The sequence below is a fragment of the Tyto alba genome, unplaced genomic scaffold (genome assembly GCF_018691265.1).
Source record: "Tyto alba isolate M040663 unplaced genomic scaffold, T.alba_DEE_v4.0 Super-Scaffold_5, whole genome shotgun sequence".
In the NCBI taxonomy this organism is placed as follows: Eukaryota; Metazoa; Chordata; class Aves; order Strigiformes; family Tytonidae; genus Tyto; species Tyto alba.
Window position 1 is genome coordinate 746,377 of NW_024881326.1, and position 20,165 is coordinate 766,541.

A 20,165-nucleotide genomic window follows, 5' to 3' on the forward strand; every position below is an offset into this window, starting at 1 on the left:
TGTTGCTAGAGAGGCATTCTGTGCACCTTCCAAAGATGGTGTGAGATTTCTCCCCTAATCCCCACCTTTGCTGCTGACATTCTTCCAGTGCCAACGTGCCTGTCCCAAAGTGCCGCCTTCCCACTGCATCCAGCTGCTCTGCTCTCGGCCAAGACAAAGCTGTTCAGGTCAGAGACTCACTGGATGGTTTGGGTGGGAAGGGACCTTAAAGACCATCTGGTTCCAACCCCCCTGCCATGGGCAGGGACGCCTTCCACCAGCCCAGGTTGCTCAGAGCCGCGTCCAACCTGGCCAAGTTCTTGTGCTGGTGCTGCCTCTCTGCGAGGCTCTCGTCTGGGGAGCAGCACTCGCCCCTCAGTCCAGGCTTTTGCACTAGGATTTTCTGCTAATCCTGATTGCTACCTCTGCCAGAGTTTTCTTTGGGACGTCTCTCTTTTTTTCTTCTTCCTTTATTTTTTTTTTTCCCAGCAGGTCTGTGCAGTTAGTCCTGCGTCCCTTTGCCTGACAGGCTTCTTCTCCTAGCCTTTCAAAAATGTATTTCTAAAACGGTGAGATTTTGACCATTTGTTCTAAAGCGGTGCATGCTGTGAGGTTGACAAGATGGGGAGGGATATGATGGATGGGGTTGGACGTGTCCCCTCTCAGCCTGGAGCTGCCTGCTCTGCACCTCAGGTGATGGAGGATGAGCTGCTCACCCCCTCTAAATCCCAGTGTTAGTGCAGAACGGTTTCTGGACATTGTGTCAAGAGGGGAGGAGGTTTGACAGAGCCATGCAAGGATCCTAAAAACAGTCCATGTAATATTTTTAGTAATTTGGAGTGACGGCTGGGGTGGTTGGTGAGGACTGCCCATAGGGAAGCAAACACAGTTGAGTGTTTGGGTCTGCTCCAGCATACAAACACTGGTAAAGAATTTTTTTACTTTGTTGGATTATAATGGTAAGCAAATGACACAGCTAAACTAGACTTGATCAAATCTCTGTGTTTTTGCTGCTGTGGATATATATTTGTTAAAATATGCAGTTAACTTGAAAACACTGCAGATAGCCCTTTGGTGTTACTGAGTGCTGTGTTTTCAGGGTCAAAGAAGAAAGGGACTCTGTTTTTTTTTTTGTTTTGTTTTGTTTTTTACAGTGCCCTGCTAGAATAATTAGTTTGTCTGACGTTAATATTTTTTTTTTCTGAGTACAAGCTTCCAGAGTCAAGGAAAGTGAGCAGCGTGCCTCTTACTGTCAAGGATTACCAGAACTTAATCTTTCTGTGCAAAGGCAACTAATCTCAGGCATGCAAACAGGGTTTACTTAACTGCGCGCCAGCGCTTAAAAGCACTGATGTATGAAATCCCTTGCAAATTCAGATGTACTTGCTGCTAATCGCTTCTCCACCTGCTCGTCCACCTCCGTCCCCCACATCCCAGGATCCGCCGACCCGTGTCAGTCACTGGAGACTGATGGTGACACGTGCAGCCGCCGTTTGCCAGCCCCAGTCCCAGCCTGTGCTCTCGATGCCCGGCTTGTCGCTGCCCGCCCGCGGGGCAGTGCTGTGGTAGTTTTACTGTCCACAGCACCCAACTTTCCTTTTGCGCTCGTAGCTGGATCTCGGAGGCTTGTGTGGAGCCGTGCTGAGCGTGGGAGCTCAACCCTGGACTCCATCTTTTAAACAAATAAACAAGCTGGGAGCGGCAGGAGAACTGGCTGAAATACTGGAATATGATCAGCATCTTGCCATGTTTCTCGTGCAGTACGCAGGTAAAGGACCCGTTTTGTGTGCTTTCCTTGAAAGTGTGTTTCTCCTGTTAGCACATAGGATTAAATGGAGTTGATATGGAGAACTTAACTATCAAAAGTCTGCTGGTCTCATCAGTGTGCCTAGCCTGCTTCTGGGTCAAACTGGTGATAATAAAGCTCTAACCATGACACTCAAGGCGGGAGTACAGTAGAGAAGAGTGCACAAGCCCAACAGTAGTTTTTGAACCTGGGGGCTAGTCTTGGAAAGCAAATGGTTGGTATCAAAATGTATCTTCAAAGCCTCAGTACTTTCTCTTCTTTCCCCTCTTTGCTGCTTTCTCTGTTTTCTAATTGATTACTGCAGATGCTCTGTACTTCGCTTTCTTCTAAAGCGCATTTCTTTAGAGCTTAAAAGAAGTAATATGTAATCAGATGGCAGGTTGTGTCCTGGAATCCAGTTTATTTCTAAACATGCAAAAAAGAAAAGGGACCCCTGTTCAGGCTGAGCAATACTTATTTCATATTTGCCAATGTTGGCAATAGGTAAATCCATATTTATAGCAAAGCCTGTGTCAGCCCATTTCTTAAGTTCCTCTTGATGCTGGCTAAGAGAGAGGTTTGATGACTGGGCATAATATAACATGGTTTTAAGTGTATCATTAAAATGCTTTTAGGTATGTGAATGTGTCAGAGTACCTGTTGCTAGGTTTTTTTTCTTTGAGTTACGGGGCAGAGATTTGTGTACCCGCTTCTTATTAACTAGTTGGATGTCAAGAAAACTGTTGGAGTGTCTGAGCGGCAGCAGCGCGAGGTTGTTGTCGGGGCGTGCGGTTCCCTCCTGGCGAGCTGGTGTGTGTGCCTCTGAAGCTGTGCTAGGCTCGTGGTCAGAGCTCCTGCGGTCATTCGATTGAACATTAGTAAACCCAGCAGGGAAGATTTTGCAGAAATCTTGGAGTGGAAGCCCTGTTGGGGTCTTGTTTTCCTATACAATGTGAGCTGCACAAACCCGTGCTTTGGGTAGAAGTGTTGTCAGCGTGTTCAGCTCTGGTAATAGGAATGATCTGTAAAATAGTGCTTTTCAGGTCATGTTGCTGACTATTTCTGTTTTTTTTTTTTTTTTTTTTTTTTTTTTTGCTGGTCATTAAGGCAAATGACCAAGCTCTATTAGCAGGAACTAGCGGTTGGAAAATGAAGTCCTGTCCAGGGTCTGGCACAGGACCCGGTGAGAGTAGATACTTGCCTTGATTTATGCCTGGAACATTGAGATCTTTCCTGCCTCTATCCAGGCCCTTTCTAAACGTGTGCTGTGAAAGCTACAGCCATATATAGCACCAGCAGCAACCGAATCGATACCTGCCCAGAGGGACAGGCCGTGCATTGTTAACGCTGTTTAGGACAGTGGGGAAACTGCTGCGTGTTTATCCATAAGACACAACTCAGCATCTATTTCCAGAGGTGAAGACCACCTATAGCAACCTGCTGCTGCTGTGTGAGAGGAGTTGCTGATAGTCATTTTCTGCTCGTCTTTAAGCATCTTCACTTTCTCCTTTTCCCAGGCCATTTTTCTAGTGAGGAATCTTCTGGTCCAAGTTGATTTTTTTTTTTTTTTTTTTTTTTTTTCTCAAATTTTTACTGACTGCATTATGGCAGCTGCTGCTATCTTGTTCCTGAAAATTCATTCTTCTGAAAATCCCTGGAGATACGTACTGGGTGTGGTTGGAGGTGGAGGGCATGCTCATGCCTGTGTCATGTATGGCTCTCTAGAAATGCTGACACAGGTCTGACACGCTGAAACCCCTAATTTTTCTTCTCCTCCTCTGCCTTCCCTTCTGTGTAGCACTTCACTGCAGATGCAGAAATCTGCTAATTTCTGCCCCAGTGAAAGTGGTTAAAACGTTGAGACTTGCTCCTGTGCTGGTGGTCCCTTCCTTCCTGAGCAGACCAGCCCCAAATAGCCAAGGATGCTTTGTTAAGGTTGGTGCGAAGAAGGGAGGGTGCTTGTGCTCACACCTCACAGTCATACTGGCTGATTTTGCCAGCTTTTATCCTGCTCTGTGCCCAGGAGAGGAGTTTTTCTGCAGCTTCAGCTTTTTTCTGTGCATGTTCTTTGTGTCGGTGGGATGTTGTTGGAGCTCAAGCTGAACGGCAGTTTGCTGAAATGATGGAAGAGAGGCAGTCTGTTCTGAAGGTGGCTGCTGTCCATGGCATTTACCAGTTGTAGGGTGGGGAATCTGACATCATGAGGGGTTTCTTGCTCTAAAGTGCATTGGAAATCTTCTCTCTGGCTTGCTTTAATTCTTGGAGCAAACTCCATACTGCAAGAGAGCCACAAGGTGCCCGCTTTTTTTTTTACTGCTTCCGTTGCCCGCTTTTCAATACTAGTCTTTTCTTTTGTGGGTCATTTATTCTTTCTTCATCTTGGGGAAGTGAGAGCAAAGCTTTCCCAAGGCTTTTTGCTCCTCTGTATTGAGTGGGCCATAACGAGCCTATGGTTGGTAGCTCGTCCCGTCTTGGGGGACCCTGGTGACCGGCAGGCAAGGACAAGGCTGAGTTGTGTGGGTGCCTCCACCCAGAGCCTCCCAGCTGGTGGCTGACAAGCGCCTTGTTCCTGTGCACGGGGACTTACTGCTCACCACAACCACCCTCGCAGAGGTCCGGACCTGTGTGGTTAAGTAAATGAGAGTTTCTGTAGGTGAATGCAGCTCAGCGACCATCAGCAGTAGCTCCTGGCTTTCTCTGCTCACAGAGCCTGGAGCAAAACAGGGCAAAGTGCCTGTGGAAGTAGGTCTTGGGATCCTGGAAATCCTTGTTGGAGGAGCTACCAGGATCTCTCGTGTGAGTGGGACTGAGAGTAACTGCATTCTCTCTAGAGCTGTTTCTAGACAACACTACCCAGAAAAATACATTCATTTTTGTGTATGGCTTGTGAAGGAGCTACTCAGCTTCCAGCCTGATCCTGCAAGGAAAAATACATTGCAGTTCATGATCTTATCAACTTCCATTTTCTGTAACTTCTGAATATTTCTGACTTACGGAATTCTAGTCTGAGGCTGTATAAGGACAGCAGTGGACTTCTTTTCCAGAGCACTTGTATGAAGCTGTAAATGCAGAGAGTTAGTTTTAAAACCAAGGAAGTCCTATTTCTACTTTTTGAAGAGGTTTAGGCACTATGGAGGAACGTATCGAATGAGAAGGGTAGCTCTAAACCAGTTCTTGTGTTGAGAAGTAATTGGTTCAGAAGAAAAAAGCTGTAAATTGGAATGAAGTTTCACAGCAGAGGTGCAAACTTTCCTCCTTTCCTCATCAATTTGGTAATGGTTTTGGACATGAAGCTTGATTTGAAACAACTGCATTTTAGCTCTTTAAATCTTGGGCCCTAATGTAGGGCATCACAGGAAGGAATCCTTGCTGCCTCAGCACTGCCTCAAAGTGCATCACTGGCCTGTGAGATGTCAGTTGGAGAAAAGGCTACGGGAAAATCAGTCACCAGTTCTGGAAGTCTGAGAGCAATAAAGTAATTTTTGGTTTCGTTCATAGTCTTGTCCCTTCATTGTACTGGTGTGGCTATTTTAGGATTGCTCTGTAAGACATGACTGTTGTTACACGTTTTGTTTTCAACCTCAAGCCCAAATCCTACAGTGGGAACAAACCAATGGTTTTAACTCTGACCTCTTTGCTGTTCTTGGTGTGGCCTCTCAAATAGGATGACCTGAGCCATGGCTTGATGAGACAGCAAACCTGGATCTGGATTCCTGGTACTGGTGCCTTAATCACGCCCTGTGTGGTCACCTTTGAGCATTAATCTGACACCATGAATTTGTACCAGCACAAAAAATGTTGCTGCATTCACGTCTAGGGATCATGTGTTGCATCTGTTAGAGAGCATATCTGGTTACGTTTAATGGAGAGCCCATAAATAATAATTTTTTTTTGCAGTGGGACATTCATGAAGTGTCTGGAGCAAGTCCACAGTCTGTTCTCCCAGGAGTGTCTCCGGTTGTCATTATGATGCTTTTGGTGGATTTTGCCCCCATCTCTCATAGGTGGCACATGTATGTTGGTAGTTAGAAATGCATTTGTTGAAGTAACACTGAGCTGAATGCATCCTCCTCCTTTAGGTAGTCATTCATCTCACACTGGGCTTCACCTGCCTTTCCCCCAAAACCACTCCCCTGAGCTTTAATGTTACTGTCACCCTTAGGCAGTTCCTATGACGAGAGTCCCTCACCTTGGGCAGGGATGACTCCATGTACTGGTACATGCTGGGAACAAACTGCTGGAAAGCAGCTTTGTGAAAAAGGTCTTGAGCGTTCTCGTTGACATCAAGTTGAACATGAACCAACATGTACCCTTGTGGCAAAGGAGCTCAGCAGCATCCTGGGCTGCACTGGGTTGAGCATTGCCAGCAGGTCAGGGGAGGGGATCCTTCCCCTTGGCATCGGTGGAGTCACCCCTGAGTGCTGTGTCCAGTTCTGGACTCCCCAGTATTAGAGTCATGGATGTTCTCGAGTGAGGCCGATGGAGGGTAATTAATGGGGTGAAGGGATTGGAGTATCTGTTAGTGAGGACACTCTGAGTGAGCTGGGATTGTTTAACCGGGAGAAGAGAAAGCTTGGGGTGGGGGCAGAGGGAGTCTCAGCAACGTGTTCAAATACACATTGATGGGAAAGAGTAGAGAAGATGAAGTCAGAGTCATCTCAGTGGTGCCCAGTGAAAGGTCAAAGGGCACACATCAAAATACAAGAAAATTAAACTAAACATGAGAACTTTGCCTGCCGTGAGGGTGGTCAAGCACTGGAACAGCTTGCCCAGGGAGGTGGTGGAGTCTCTGTCCTTGTTGATATTCACGACCCAACTGGACAGTGCCCTGCACAACATGCAGGAGCTGGCACTGCTTTGGGCCGGGGGGTTGGACTGGTGATCTCCAGAGATCCCTCCCAGTGAGAGATATTCTGTGATTTGCTTCTGGAGAAGAGAACGGTTGGGTTTCCCGGAGAGTCACCACTCACCGGTCTGTTCTGATCTGAACCCTTGAGCAGAGTTTTGTTTTATTTGAGATAGCTTTGGACCTGCTAGTGGTATTTCCATTAGTTTCAAGTCTGTTTTGAACACAAAAGTTAACTGATGGAATGCAGGATCCGAAATACTCTGTTCGGCTTTGCCTCTTTATCAGAGAACATGACACCAACGGTAGCTCTTTGTGATTTTTGCGGTGTGTGTTTCTTGCCTGTGGATTGTGCTTTGTGTTTCTTGGTGAGCTGTTGGGACGGTATGAGCAGCGTCACGTCCTACTGCTGTTGATGGCGAGCAGGTAGGGGTCCGGCTGATGGGCTCTGGGTCGTGCCTCACAGCTGGTCTGTCCTTCAGCAGCTTTGCTGTGTTGTGGTGCCCGACTGGAGGCCTGGGCTTCATTCCTCCCCATGGTAGCATGTCTGAGCTGGCCAGCTGTGTCTTGGCTTGCAGTGAATGACGAGTTGTCACCGCTGGCAGTGGCGTGGCTCCTGTGACCAAACGCGGGTTGGTTCGAAATGCTCCTCGGTGAGCGGAATTGTGCTCTAAATGGGCTGTGCAGATTGCTGTCAGCTGGGTGGGAAACTGTTCTCCCCCCTGTAAGGGCAGCTTAGAGTCACCCCATCCTCTGCTGCAACATCGTCGCTTGTTGGTCTAATGGTCCTGTGACTGTTGGATGAAAATCTTGCTTTTGCTTTTACAGTATTCTTGTAATAGCTGTCTCTTTCTGATGTCTGCGTGCCGCTCCAAAAGCTCCAGCTGTACAACGTGTTCAGGTTGCTGTTTTATTTCTCCTGGCAATGCCACAGCCATTATGAGCGCATCCCCCTTTTGATGGCATAACTTGATTATTGTAATTCCAACTCACGGGGGCTTTCAGCAGGACTCTTGCCCATGGCTTGCGTGGACTGCAGCAGCATGATATGTTCCTGGCATGGCGCACTGTGATCGTATTATGCCTGTTTAGCATTCTTTATATTTGCTGCCTACTAAGTAGCAAATTAAAAGTCAGCTTCATAAGCTTGCAGTGGAAGCCTTGGTCCATATGCTAGCAAACCATTTCTTACTGTTCTTCAGAGATATGTGGGACAGCAGTGTTCTCTGCAAGGAAAGTACGTAGGTGTGCTACAGCATGTTGTGGCTTGCAGAAATTTTCAGTGGCTGGCTTAAGGTGTCGGTGTTTAGATGATCCTGGAGATCTGTAGGCCTGCAAAATGTCATCTAGAAGAGCAGGCAACCATGTAACTGCAGAACTCCAGGTCTTTATTTTCATCCAAAATTAGAAAACTTAAAAGCATTGACCCGACTTGTAGCATTCGTCTTATGTGACTTCCTACTGTGTTCAGGTGAGCATGACCCTGACAGAACACACTCTGTGTCCAGACACCACAGCTCCTCCCTGGTCAGTGTGACCCCAAAAAATCTAATAGGAAAATAATTTCCTCAGTTTACTTTGTTTAAAAACAACAACAAAACCCCCAAACTTAAGACTTTCCCCAGCTTCTCTGAGGAGAAGGGAGGAGGAATCACAGTGAAACCCTGGGGCACAGCGAGGGAACGGCATGGTGTAATTTAGTGTATGACAGAGGACACATGTTTTGTCAAGGCCCTCAGAGCTGTGTGACTGAGAACAGCCCTCTTCTCCGAGACCTTGGTATCCTCTTCTACGTGGGGAAAAGCCGCTGAAGTTGCAAGTTGAGGCTATGTGAGATGTTGTGGTGGGAGATCTGAAGTGTCACAAACACAGGTCCCAGTAATTCAGCGGGACATGAGACGCATTACAGACTGCTACCTATTTTTGGATAGCGTTGTTTATTTTTATGGAGTAGAGCACCAGCATTGGCACAGTTTAGCGTCAGTATGCCTGTATGTCCGAGCTGGAGGAGGGACCCCTCTCCTAATGACGGCATTCTCATCTCATAAGGTCTAAGGCTTGTGTTTGAGCAGCACGGTGGAGTGTGTTTAAAATGGTATCAACTTTTAAAGTTGTGTTGGAAGATGAGACTTTATGTCCAGCTGTTCAAAAGGTGGTTATCAAGGTTCCCTCTGTATTGTATGGAGAATGCTGCCTCGGCGGTGGGGGGACCCCCCCCCCCGAGGTCCCTCTGAAGGATGGCACAGCCATCTGGTGTACAAGTCTGAAAGGGGCTTTGGCTTGAACTCCTGGATGGGTTTCCCGCCTGGGTGCTGGGGCTGAGGCTCTCCTGGGACAGCCCTGTTTGGGGCCCTGCCAGTGTCCTTCCTGCGCATCTGTAATTTGGCTTCCCACCTGCCATCGTGCTCCTCTGGGCTTTGGGTATGGGCTTTAATGGCCTGATGGCTCTCCTGCAATGGGCCTGGGTTCAGACAGGTATTATTCAGGTTCCCCCACCCCTCACTGCCTCTTTCTGCTCCTCTGTGTGTGTGCAGATGAGCTTTTACCACGTAACCAAACAGTTTTTAACTCTGCAAGGGGTCTTCTCTTCCTGGCTTAAGTGGCCTCAGATTAAAAATTTGTATGACTGCTTTGATATACACAGGTCCGAATGAAGAGCTGGCTTACTTCACTGCAGCCTTTTCTGCTGTGACTCTTGCTTGGAAAAAGTCAACTTTATGGATGGGCACGTAGCGATTCCTGGCCTGCTGCTCAGCCCAGGACGTTGGCAAGTAACACGAGGTGAACAAAAGTCTCCATGTTCCGTGACAGGTTGCCACTCATATCCACCTCAGCCTCTTGCACGTGAACAACTTCATCTTTTAGGCAACTGGTCCCGTTCCAAACTTTGCAGTACTCATTCTGGAGGGTGCTTTCCAAGCTCTGCTGCTGGTCCTTGGGCACGCACAGCAGCTCCTGTGTGCATTTGGGGTGCCAAAGAAGTTGGTGCCAGCACTGCAAACTCACCCTGGTGCTGCAGAGCAGATTTGACAGGTTCTAGAGCAGTAATGAAACTTAACGTGAGGATCAGCTGGGAAGGAAGAGGTTGAGGGGCTGATTTGAGGTTTCCTTACTCTGTCTCTTCTTAATGACATACCGTGCCTGGAAGAAACTGCTGCAGGCTTAACCTGGTGCTGCTAACCACCCTAACTGGAGAATGACTGGGAGCTCTGGGACAGCGTTTGTCCGATCACCAAGTCAGCAGTCATGTTCCTGTGCCTGTTCAAGAGTATTTTAGTTGCTATTGCACCAGCGTCCCCTTCCCCTTCGCTCCTTGCCAGCTGTTTAAACAAGTTGTCATGAACGGGCTGATCTTTTGGTGCAGGAGGTAACCAGGAGGAGAATTCCTTAGAAAATGCTTTTAATTACTGAGCTGCCATCCTGGGCTTTTCACAGGGCTTGGTGAATTCTGGGAACATAATTTCTTTTTAGGTTAGGGTAGGGCAGTGTTTAATGCCAGTACCTGAGGTCTGGATGTTGTCAGTTAGAAATCGCTGTGTGCCCATCCATAAAGTTGACATTTTCCAAGCAAGAGTCACAGCAGAAAAGGCTGCAGTGAAGTAAGCCAGCTCTTCATTCGGACCCGTGTATAGCAAAGCAGTCATACAGATTTTTAATCTGAAGTCAAGAAGAGAAACAAGTACTTATAAATAACTCAATTCAGTTCTCTGTCACCGTGGTCTCTTCTCCTCCTCCTCCTCTTATAGGTCTCCTCTTGTTAATCTGCGTGCTGACAGCAGGAGAGCCCTTGCAGGCTCACAGCTGGTCGGCAGCAAGTTGCCTGCTGGTTTGCACTTTGTGATGGGGAGGCGGTGGGTGCTCAGGGTCGGGGGACCTGATGCTGAAGATTAGGAGCATCTGTGGGTCCTAGCAGAACATTATCCACTTCCCAGGAGCTGCACTGGTTTCTGTCCGGGGTGTGAGCTGTGTGGGATCACAGGAGGTGCCCGGGGCCGGCGCGGGTGCTCGGGGTGCGCTGGGTGGCTTGGAGCAGGGCTGCCTCCCCTCTGTGCTGGTGGGAGCTCGTCGCTTGGGTCAGGCACTTTTTTATGCTTGACTCCCAGCCTGGCTAGCGGGGTGCTGGCTGTGGGGCTGAGAGAACTTCCTTTGCTTCCTGTGCACCCCAGTGTTTCTCCTGTAGCTCAGGAATCTGGTTTGTTTGTGTTTTTTTTTTGTTTGTCTGTTTGTTTGTTTGTTTGTTTTTATTTTTTTTTCCCCAAAATACATTAATAACATTTTTTTTTTTTTCAAAGAACACATGTAGTATGCCACTCCTCCTTAGCTCACATCTGCTGGAGGTGGCTGCCTCCCTCCCCAGCACAGTCATCAGAGCAGATGCAGCATTTGAGTGCTCCTCCCATCCTGCCGAGCACAATCAAGCATCCCAGCTCAAACTAATGATGGAAATAGTTGGAGTAAGAGGCTGCCTTTGCTCTTCGGTGGGTTAGAAGGTAATTGCCTGAGTGGTGTATGTTAACGTGCAGGTGTAGGTTAATGCTGAGTGTCTGTATGGCGTGTGGTCTTCAGCCAGAGCAGGGTGTCTATCCCTTTTGGGCCTGGTGGCACGAGTGTCTGGCTGGATCGCTGCTTGCCCACGTCCTTCCCTACGCCCAAGCGTGAGAAAACACACTTCTGAGTTTCATGTTGCCTTTTCCATCAGCTGGGTGATAACAGAGGTAAATCTTACAATTGCTCCTTTTCTTTTCTCCCTCTTTCTTTGCTGCACACAGCCTCCCTCTATTTTTAACCTGCTACATTTGAGATTTGTTTTCCTGAGTCCTTGTGACCTCAGTGATATTTTGACTTTGGGGTATTTAAGAAACAGCACCGTAGGCATCTTACGTAGTCGGGCGTGACTATTGTTGTTGCCAGCTGAATAGTACTTATTTTTTTTGGCTGCTTCTTGCGTTCTCACCTTTCAGTAGCTGAGGAGAGCCCCTTCAGGCTCTCTCTATCCACTCTCATCTATTTACAGCCGTACACAGTAACCATGTTTATTAACAAGCTCTTGGAAGCAGAATCCTCTGGAGCAGGAATTGCGGCGCTGCGGTGTGCCTAGAGAAAGGTTTGGTGCAAATGCCTCGGCCCATCAGTGCATCGAGACGGCATAATTGTCATCTCCGGTACTCCTGTAGTTCTGCTGATTTTCCCACCCCCTCCCCACCAAGGAACCATAGGCAAGCCTGAGCAGAAATGTAGCTATTTTTATCACTTTATATGGGTCCACAAAAAGGATTTGTTTGGGTTTGGGGTGTTTTTTTTTTTTTTTTTTTTTTTTCATTGACTGTTTGGTGAGTTTGCTGAGACAAAGATAAATCTAATTGGATTTTTTAATGTCCCTTCAGTCTTGCATCCCTGCAAGTGCTTAAAATGACAGAGTGGAATAATGAACTTGGTGCTCAGTTAAGGGCAGTACACCTCTCTAAAACTTGCTGTGGTTAATTGTATACTTGAAGCTCTATGATTGAAGCCTCCAGTAATTTGGAATTGTTTACAAAGTATTTTTTTTTTTGTTACCTGTAGTTTTAAGAAACAGACCGTTTTAGAGAGCCAGGAGTGGTTGGGACCACATTCTGCTGGCACATTCTTCCAGGAAACGTAAAAAACCATCATCCGAGTGATCAGCTAAGTAATTTTTGAGTAATAGACTGTTGGTTACTTGATGTTTCAGAGTATACTTTGTAGGTAGTGAACATTTAAAAAGTTGCGCTATTTTTGAAACCTAATTCTGGTCTTTGTTGGTCCATATGGGCCTTGGTGTCTCTGTCAGGATCCTTCCTGGAAAATGTGAGCTATCAAAGAATCACAGACTGGTTTGGGTTGGAAGGGACCCGAAAGCCCCCCCAGTGGCACCCCCTGCCCCGGGCAGGGCCCCCTTCCCCCAGCCCAGGGGGCTCCCAGCCCCGTCCAACCTGGCCTTGAACCCTTCCAGGGAGGGGGCAGCCACAGCTGCTCTGGGCACCCTGGGCCAGCGCCTCCCCCCCCGCACAGGGAGGAATTTCTGCCTTAGAGCTCATCTAAATTTACCTGCTTTTAGTTTAAAACTGTTACCCCTCATCCTGTCACTACACTCCACGAGAAAGAGTTCTGTTGGTGTTCTCCAAGCTCGTCGGGTATCTCAGCTCTTAAGGTGGGTGATGGCCGTCAAAAAGATGGACACCCGTGTCTAAACCCAACGTGCAGTGCGCTGCCGGGTCTCGGTGGTACATACCATCTTACCTGTTCTGGTTTTACATCTTTTTACCTTAGATTTACTTAATTTATATGGGTCAATCTGAATTTATTCCCGAGTAACCCTAACTCACTGGTAGATCTGCTGCATCAGTAACAGTCTTTGAGCAGCAGGACTCAGGGCGCTCTGTCTTTGAGGGTCAAAGTGGCACTGCCAGTGGTCAGCCCGCGCAGGGGGCGAGGGGCGATGCTGGGGCTGAGGGCTCCTGCAGTGGGGACCAGAGGCGAGTCGATGCCTGCCAAAGGAAAACCTGTTCCTGTGCTGCAGGGCAGGGGAGAGGGACCTCGGGCCCTGAGGCTGAAGAAGTTTGTCTGGACTCTGATAGTGGATCCATTGCTTGACTGAGGAGGAATTTGACCCAGTTGGCTTTGGTCTGTGGGCTCCCCTCTTCCGGGATGACCGTTGCAGAGCAGCCTCCCTCAGCTACAAAGGGTGACAACTGCTTGCCAGACTCCTTGAATAAAAATTGCAATAGCACCTTATGCTTTTGAAGATCATCTAAGATGTGCTTTGTTTTTTTGCTAGTAAATAATGCCAGTTGTATTCACAGCTGGTGACAAATTGGGTGAAGCTTAAGTAACTATTAAAAATGTATTCCTGGATTGGAAGAAATGGAAAAAAACTCTGGCCTCTGAGTTTCCAAACATGAAATAGTGCACAACACAGGGGAGATGCACCCCTGGTTTACAGTATCAGGCAGTTTGATTTGTGTGGGTGTTGGGATTCATGTTTGTGAATATTACGTTGAAGTGGTAGCAGTGTCACATGAAGATCGAGCGTAGCTGGGGGCAGTAAACAGGAGACAGGATTATCCCAGGAGCCTGAAGGGCTGCTTGTACCTGGGACTGGGCACTTCTCTCGTTACCGTGATCCCGAAGCATCGCAAACCAGTTGACAGAAAGTCTCTGAGTGTATTTTTCTCTTTTAGGCTTAAACCATCTGTCCTTTGATCCTGCCAGCAACAGCAAACCTCTGCAGTTCGGCAGCGCTGCTGGTCTGCAGGTGTCGGAAAGTCCAGCCGAGAATGGAAGCGACCCGGGCAAGAAGAGGAAGAGAGCAAACATTCCTCCAGGTGAGCCGAGGGGCAGCTTGGTGACTGGTGCCAGAGGAGGCATCCACATAAGTGTAGACCGAAACCAGCTCTACACTAAGGTGTTAATGCAGAAGGTGGCCGGATGGCAATGAGGTTGTGGTCTGGTTCTGCTTGCAGTCAGACCAGTGTTTGTGGTTCTGTGCTTGCATGGCTTTGGGTGCATGCTTGTTGCTGTTTCTGTGCAAAGCAAAAGAAACTTTTATATTCATATTTTTTTAAGCGCTGTAGAATCTCTTTGCCAGTCCCGGTAGATTTATACCTTTTTTCTAACTGGGCAATATCTCAATATTAAAACCATGATCGTTTCTGCGGTTGGGGCAGCCTTGCAGAGGGCTGTGGGTCGTTCTGGCACAACCTTCAGCTGCCCACATTGTGATCGCGAAATCAAAATGTTGTTTTCATTTGGGCATCTGGACGCAGAGATGTGAGACCAGGACCTTGGACAACTCAAACAACACGCGGTGATCTTACTTGTTGAATAGCACATAGGGTTCTGGACTGAACGGGTACGCTTGGGGTAGGTGGGCAAAGCACTGTTTTGTGTGTCACCGTGGCGCAGTCTCTTCTGCACAGACACTCACCGGACAGCAAGGGAGCTCTCAGCTTTTCACCCTCGGGCAGTGGGATCATCCATAATCTCGCTGCATGGTTTTTTGGTTTTTGTGTTGGTGCTTCCTTTTTTAATCTTTGATTTTAATTTCTTTCCTTTAAACTAGCAGCTGCCTACTCGGTAATCCCATTCCTCTTCTTCGGTATCCTCTGTTTCTCTTTGTGCCTGACCTGGTAGCCTGTGCACTCTCACATTAACAGAGGAATGGGGATAACTAAAGTTCAGGCTTGGCCCAGATCTCCTGAAACAAATGAGTTATAAAACTAGGACAGCTCATCATTGACTACTTTTTCAGGAGAGCTGGGCGACAGGTTGCAAGAGCTGATTGTTTGAAACACGACTGGGGGAGGTCAAGGAATAGTTTGGGTTGGAAGGGACCTCTAGAGGTCTAAAGTCCAACCCCTCTGCAATGATCAGGGTGCTCAGAGCCCCGTCCAACCTGAGCTTGAATGTTTCCAGGGATGGGGCATCTACCAGCTCCAGGCAACCTGTTCTAGTGTTTCACCAACCACATTGTAAAAAATGTCTTCTTTACACCTAGTCTGAATCTCCCCTCTTTTAGTTTAAAACCATTACCCCTTGTCCTGTCGCAACAGATCGTACTAAAAAGTCTATCCCCATCTTTTTTATAAGCCCCCTTAAAGTAAGTACATAATGCTGAGGAGCAGAGATTTATACAAGTCTGAAATGAATAAATTTGTCAGCGTTCTTATGCTGAGGCAAAATGGATGTTCTTGTATGTGTTTTTTCCACTTAAAAAGTGGGTGAGCATGTTGTCGTAATAAAATGCAAGTGAGTGTGTTCTGTTGAGTTCATAATAGTGTTACTGCCTCTAACTGGTGAACAAATGCTGTAATTAAACACGTATTTCCTTTGCTCACAGGCTGTGAGGTGCTGTAGATCCTGCCTGTCATGTTGCCATCTATCTAAATATATTGCAACGCATTGCTGTGAACTGAGAAGAGTCAGTCTTATTCTAAAACTCATGCTTGAGATTAGATTTCATCATTGACAGTTAGAGAGCTGACTTCCTTTTTTTGGGGTGTGATATGCTTTTCTTCTATTCATGCTGCTTTAATTCATAATTGACTTGACTAAGTCTGCTGTCTAGCGAGCATAAGGTCTGAGCTATTTCAAAGGATGTTCTGTTTTCCCTCAATCAATGAGATCTGTCAGATAAGGAAAAAAGAGGTGTGCAGGTGGTATTTTGTACACAGGTAGGTTAACTCCGGCGTAGGCATTTGGCTAGTGCATAGAGTTTGGCTAATGTAAAAAGTGAAACGGGTGATTTGTTTGACTACCAAGGCTGGTGGGACTGGCAGTGACAGGAGGGGAGATGAGGCCAAGGTGAGGTGTTAGACCTTGGCAGCGCTGTATTTGAGTGTCAGAAGGATTTTGGAGATGGTCCAAGTGAGACACGGGTTGGGTGGTTGGCAGAAGATGGGTCAGTGCGGAGGGAGACTTCTCAGCAGGGGCGTAGAGATGGCATCTCAGGAAGGTGAGCTGATCTCTTGTCCCCTCTCTGAAGCCAAGAAGAGGGGAGTGGTGAAACAGGGTGGGAAATGGAAATTCTGAATCATTACAGCCCAGGGTGAGATAAATGGCCAGTAAATTTCCTGCTGCTGGTGTGTCTGGAGAGCTTCAGGAGAGCTTTGGGAGTCTGTGCCCGGGTCGTGCCCTGGGTTATACAAGAGGGGGAAATACCAACTCTGCTGAGTTTCAGGTTAGAGCTGGGGACTTTTTCATATAGCTTCTGTCAGTAATGCTGTTGATATTCTCCAACATCCTGTTGTTGAAGCCAGATTTTTTCAAACAAGCATTCATTTTGACAGCTTCATCAGGAAGATGGCATGTGAGACAGCTGTGATGGGAGGTGGCCAGGTTTGGTGTCCCTGCTCTCATTTGGGCAGCTATCTCAAGCTCTGTCTTTGCTCCTCAGCAGAAAAATGCCCTGGGCACTGGCTGTTCACTTTTTTGAACTGGATGAGTCCTTCTGTGTTTTTCCACAAGAAAAAAAATTTGTATGAGGATTGGGTTTTTTTATTGGTTTGATGTTACTGTGGTTTTTTTGTTTTGTTTTGTTTGGGTTTTTGTTCGTTTTTGGTTTGGTTTGGCTTGGTTTTTTTTTGTTTTTTTTTTTTTTTTTTGCTGTGCAGAGGTAACTCTGTGCTAAGCATTCAAAAAGAACAAGCATAGGTCTTGGTGGTACGTGGAAGTAACCAGCTATAGGCATGGTTGTCCCAGCTAAAACACTGGAGAAGATTTGAATGCTTAATTAAGCCACATGTTTGTATAATGTTAGTGGTTCCACCTGGATTGCCAGGTAACTGCTAGACCTTGAGTAAGTAACACTGGTACTGCTACTGTCAGCAGCATAACATTGTTCTTTGCTTCATTTTCCCTTTCAGCATGGAAGAGAAGTGTCTTCAAATGGCAGTGGAAGTACTCTGCCAGAACAGCCTGGCCATCTCTGTTAAATTCAGTTGCAATTATGACAGTTTATACTTGCTGAATGTTTGTCCTTTGATCAGAAATCTCTTGGGAGGAATCAAAGCATGCTCCTTCCCTTTAATCAGTGTTCCTTTAAGGCTCCTTAGAGCTGTTGATTATAGTGGATAAACCATGATTTAGATGCTCTTTGAATGCAGTGTTTTCATAGCCTTTGCTTCTGTAAAATGTCATCTGCTTGAAAGGGGTTTTTTGTTGTTTTGTTTTGTTTTTTTGTTTTGTTTTGTTGTTTTGTTTTGTTTTTTTTTCCATTTGGCTTTTTGCTACTTATTGGGTTCAAACCTGATTTTGGATGCTGATACTGCAGAGCCTCGCTGGACAATGTATGCTCTGCAGAAGAGTTCAGATACGCTCTAGCTCTTAATCACTTTTTCTCCTCTCAGCAGATGGTGGCAGAAATCTAAGCCTTGACTCTATTCCGATGGGCTTGCCAATGTCAGACCCAACTGCCTGGGCCACGGCGATGAATAATCTGGGGATGGCTCCCATGGGGATGACAGGACAGCCCCTCCTGCCTGGTATGTGAGCTTATCCAGACTGTGCCCACCTTTGCTTTCAAACATGTCTTTGGGGAGAACCTATTTCAGTTGGGTTAGATAAAAGCCTGCCGTGTACAGAAGACATTAATGAGCTCTGTTTGAAATGCATTAATATCTGCAAGTGGTTTATTTAGAGGCCAGTGTTTGCAGAAGCGGTAACAAACTACCAGGACAAAGCGAGACTGCTCTCGTTGGCATGAAGGATTATAAAACGTGAAGGGACTGAATTTAGAGGCTTGCAAAAGTTGTGGCAGTGAGTTCACTTGCCTGTCCTTGGCACCTGGCAGGTAGCCCGGCGTGACCCCTGGCACCTCTGGCTGTAGGGCTGCGAAGAACCGCCGCCACCCTGCCAGGGATGGTGGGGAGGTGGCTGAAACACGCCCCGATTTGCCCCCCTTGCTGCCAGCACTGAGGTTGTAGCTGTATCAAACTGTGCTGGGGGGAGGCAAGTGGGATCCTGGACTCTAACACGAGGATGTTTTCAGATGGTCTCTGCATTTTCTAGTGTTGCTCTGTATCTCCCGTCCTCTGTGCTGTCTCAGCAGTGAGAGCTTTGACTCTTCCTCTTCCTCCCAGTTGCTGTTGGTAGGCAGCAGTGGGCAAGGTCCAGATCTCTCCCTGCTGAGGTTTTGAAGTACAGCTCTAGGAAAACAAAGAGTTTCTTTACCACCTCGAGAGCGCTTTTAACAGGGGGATACCAAGGCCGTGTGGAGCAGGGCGCAGGCTGGGGGGGGGGGATGGTTTCGGGGGGCTGTGCTCCTCTGTGGCATGGCTGCTGCTGTGCTGCTCAGAGGGGTGCCAGGGCTGCCCGGGTCCCCGCTGCGTGCCCAGGGGCTGGCACTGGCCAGCAGCCTGGGTGAGACTGCTCTAACGCTTCGCAGCTGGGATTGAGCTTACTGGCACAGGTGCTGCCGAAAGGGAGGGAAGTAATGAGCATCCCGGCCTAAACCTAGGAGATTGGAAAGGTGTATTGGTAAGTTGGAGGCCAGGATGCTGGTTTTGGGAGGCATTCTTCCAGCCCTTCAGGGAAGGGGCCATCCCATCCCACACTTGTTACACTTCAGTTTGGCTCCAGTGGCAATACCTTTGTCGCAGGTTGGATCGGGATGTTACTTGCTCAGGACCTGCGATTTTTTTTTTTTTTTCTTCTCTCCAGCTACCTCACATCTTCAGTCAGTTTTGTCACTGAAAGTCACAGCCATCCACGAGGTGACCTTTATCTCCAACTTCAACCTAGCAATACATGAATTTAAACCGCGGAGATCTGGGATGGGGTGGCCTTTCTGCATCCTCTCTGCCCTGATCTGAGCCCGTGACCCAAGCCCCAGCTCGGAGACCTCTGTGCCCCAAGATAGCAGTTGTGCAGGTATAGCCTCGATCAGTCAGGCCAACCCTTCTCGTCCCTTACAGCCCATCTCCCCTGGAAACGTGCGTGCAGTGTGTTCCGGGGAGTCATGTAGCACCACCACAGGTAGCCTGTGCTGTGGAATGGGGCTCTGTCTAAAGATACACTTGCATAATTTCTAGATTTTCATAAGACAGGTGTAAATACTATTTGAAATAGCAGAACAGTGCTGTCTGATTTCTTTGACATTATCATCTCTGGAATCTACTAAAGAAAGGTCGAATACTAAAATTCTGTGAGTTTAATGTCACACTTCGAGTCAGGTGTCCTAGGCCAGGCCATCCCAGCATCATCCGGCCATGGATAAGGATACAATTCACGTGTATCCCTACATCCATATTTCACAGTTGCCTACAGGAAGATTTCTCATGCCTTCCTCTGACATGCCTGTTTCATAGCAGAGGATTTGCCTCAAATCTGTGTTTTTTAATATGACTGTTTACGTGTGATGTAAAATGAATAACAACACCTGAACCGAGCGCAAAGAAATCCAAATTAGGTAAGCAAAACAACATACATAAACTGTGTAGAACTGTAGCCCCAGGTAAAATATTTCAAAATACAAAGGAAGACAAAATTCATCTACCAAAATCAAACATCCAGTCTGGGCACTAGAAGTTGTCTTGCATCTGGATTACTGTAAGTAGTGGTTGTAAAGAGAGGAATACAAAAATGTTTGCCTGCCTTAGGGGTATGAATAGTGGCTGAAATGATGCCAACTTAGGATCAAAGGAAAATGCTGCCTCTGCACCACTGCGTTCTGCCTAGTTGTAACTTTTGTCTGTCCCTTGCAAATTTAATTTTATCCGTCTACCTCTGGAACGGGCAGCCAGATTCAAAGGCTCTGGAGTGCTCAGGCTTGTGTGTTCTGTGGTAGTGTGCTGTGGTATTTTGGGATTGCCTGGGTGTTCAGAGCCGCTGCTGCAGAGAGAGTGGCGGTGGTAGAGGGTAGAGAAGATGTGCTCTGGCAGGAGGGGGTCCCTCCCGAGCCCTTACCCCAGTACTGCCACTGGCCTTGCTGGTCCTGGTTGTCCTCCCAGCTTGGCTGCTGGCATTCTCAAATGCATGAGCCTTCGTCGTGAGGCACCCAGCCGGTCTGTTTCCATTTTGGTTGCCTGCAGGTATTGC

General features: G+C 47.5%; 1 protein-coding gene across 5 annotated transcripts in view; it reads left to right on the forward strand.

The window, feature by feature from the left end:
- Positions 1-20,165, forward strand: part of ENOX2 (ecto-NOX disulfide-thiol exchanger 2) — a 48,682-nt gene that overhangs the window by 1,379 nt on the left and 27,138 nt on the right. Inside the window, exons 1-3 of one of the 5 annotated variants that reach the window (XM_042807209.1) lie at positions 12,187-12,279; positions 13,811-13,954; positions 17,480-17,611. In XM_042807209.1, coding sequence (XP_042663143.1) covers positions 17,515-17,611 — 97 coding nt within the window. In that variant the 5' untranslated portion in view covers positions 12,187-12,279; positions 13,811-13,954; positions 17,480-17,514. Of the gene's footprint in view, positions 1-12,186; positions 12,280-13,810; positions 13,955-17,476; positions 17,612-18,788; positions 18,999-20,165 lie in introns of those variants that run through there. The other 4 variants (XM_033008534.2, XM_042807210.1, XM_042807208.1 and 1 more) reach the window with 4 other exon arrangements.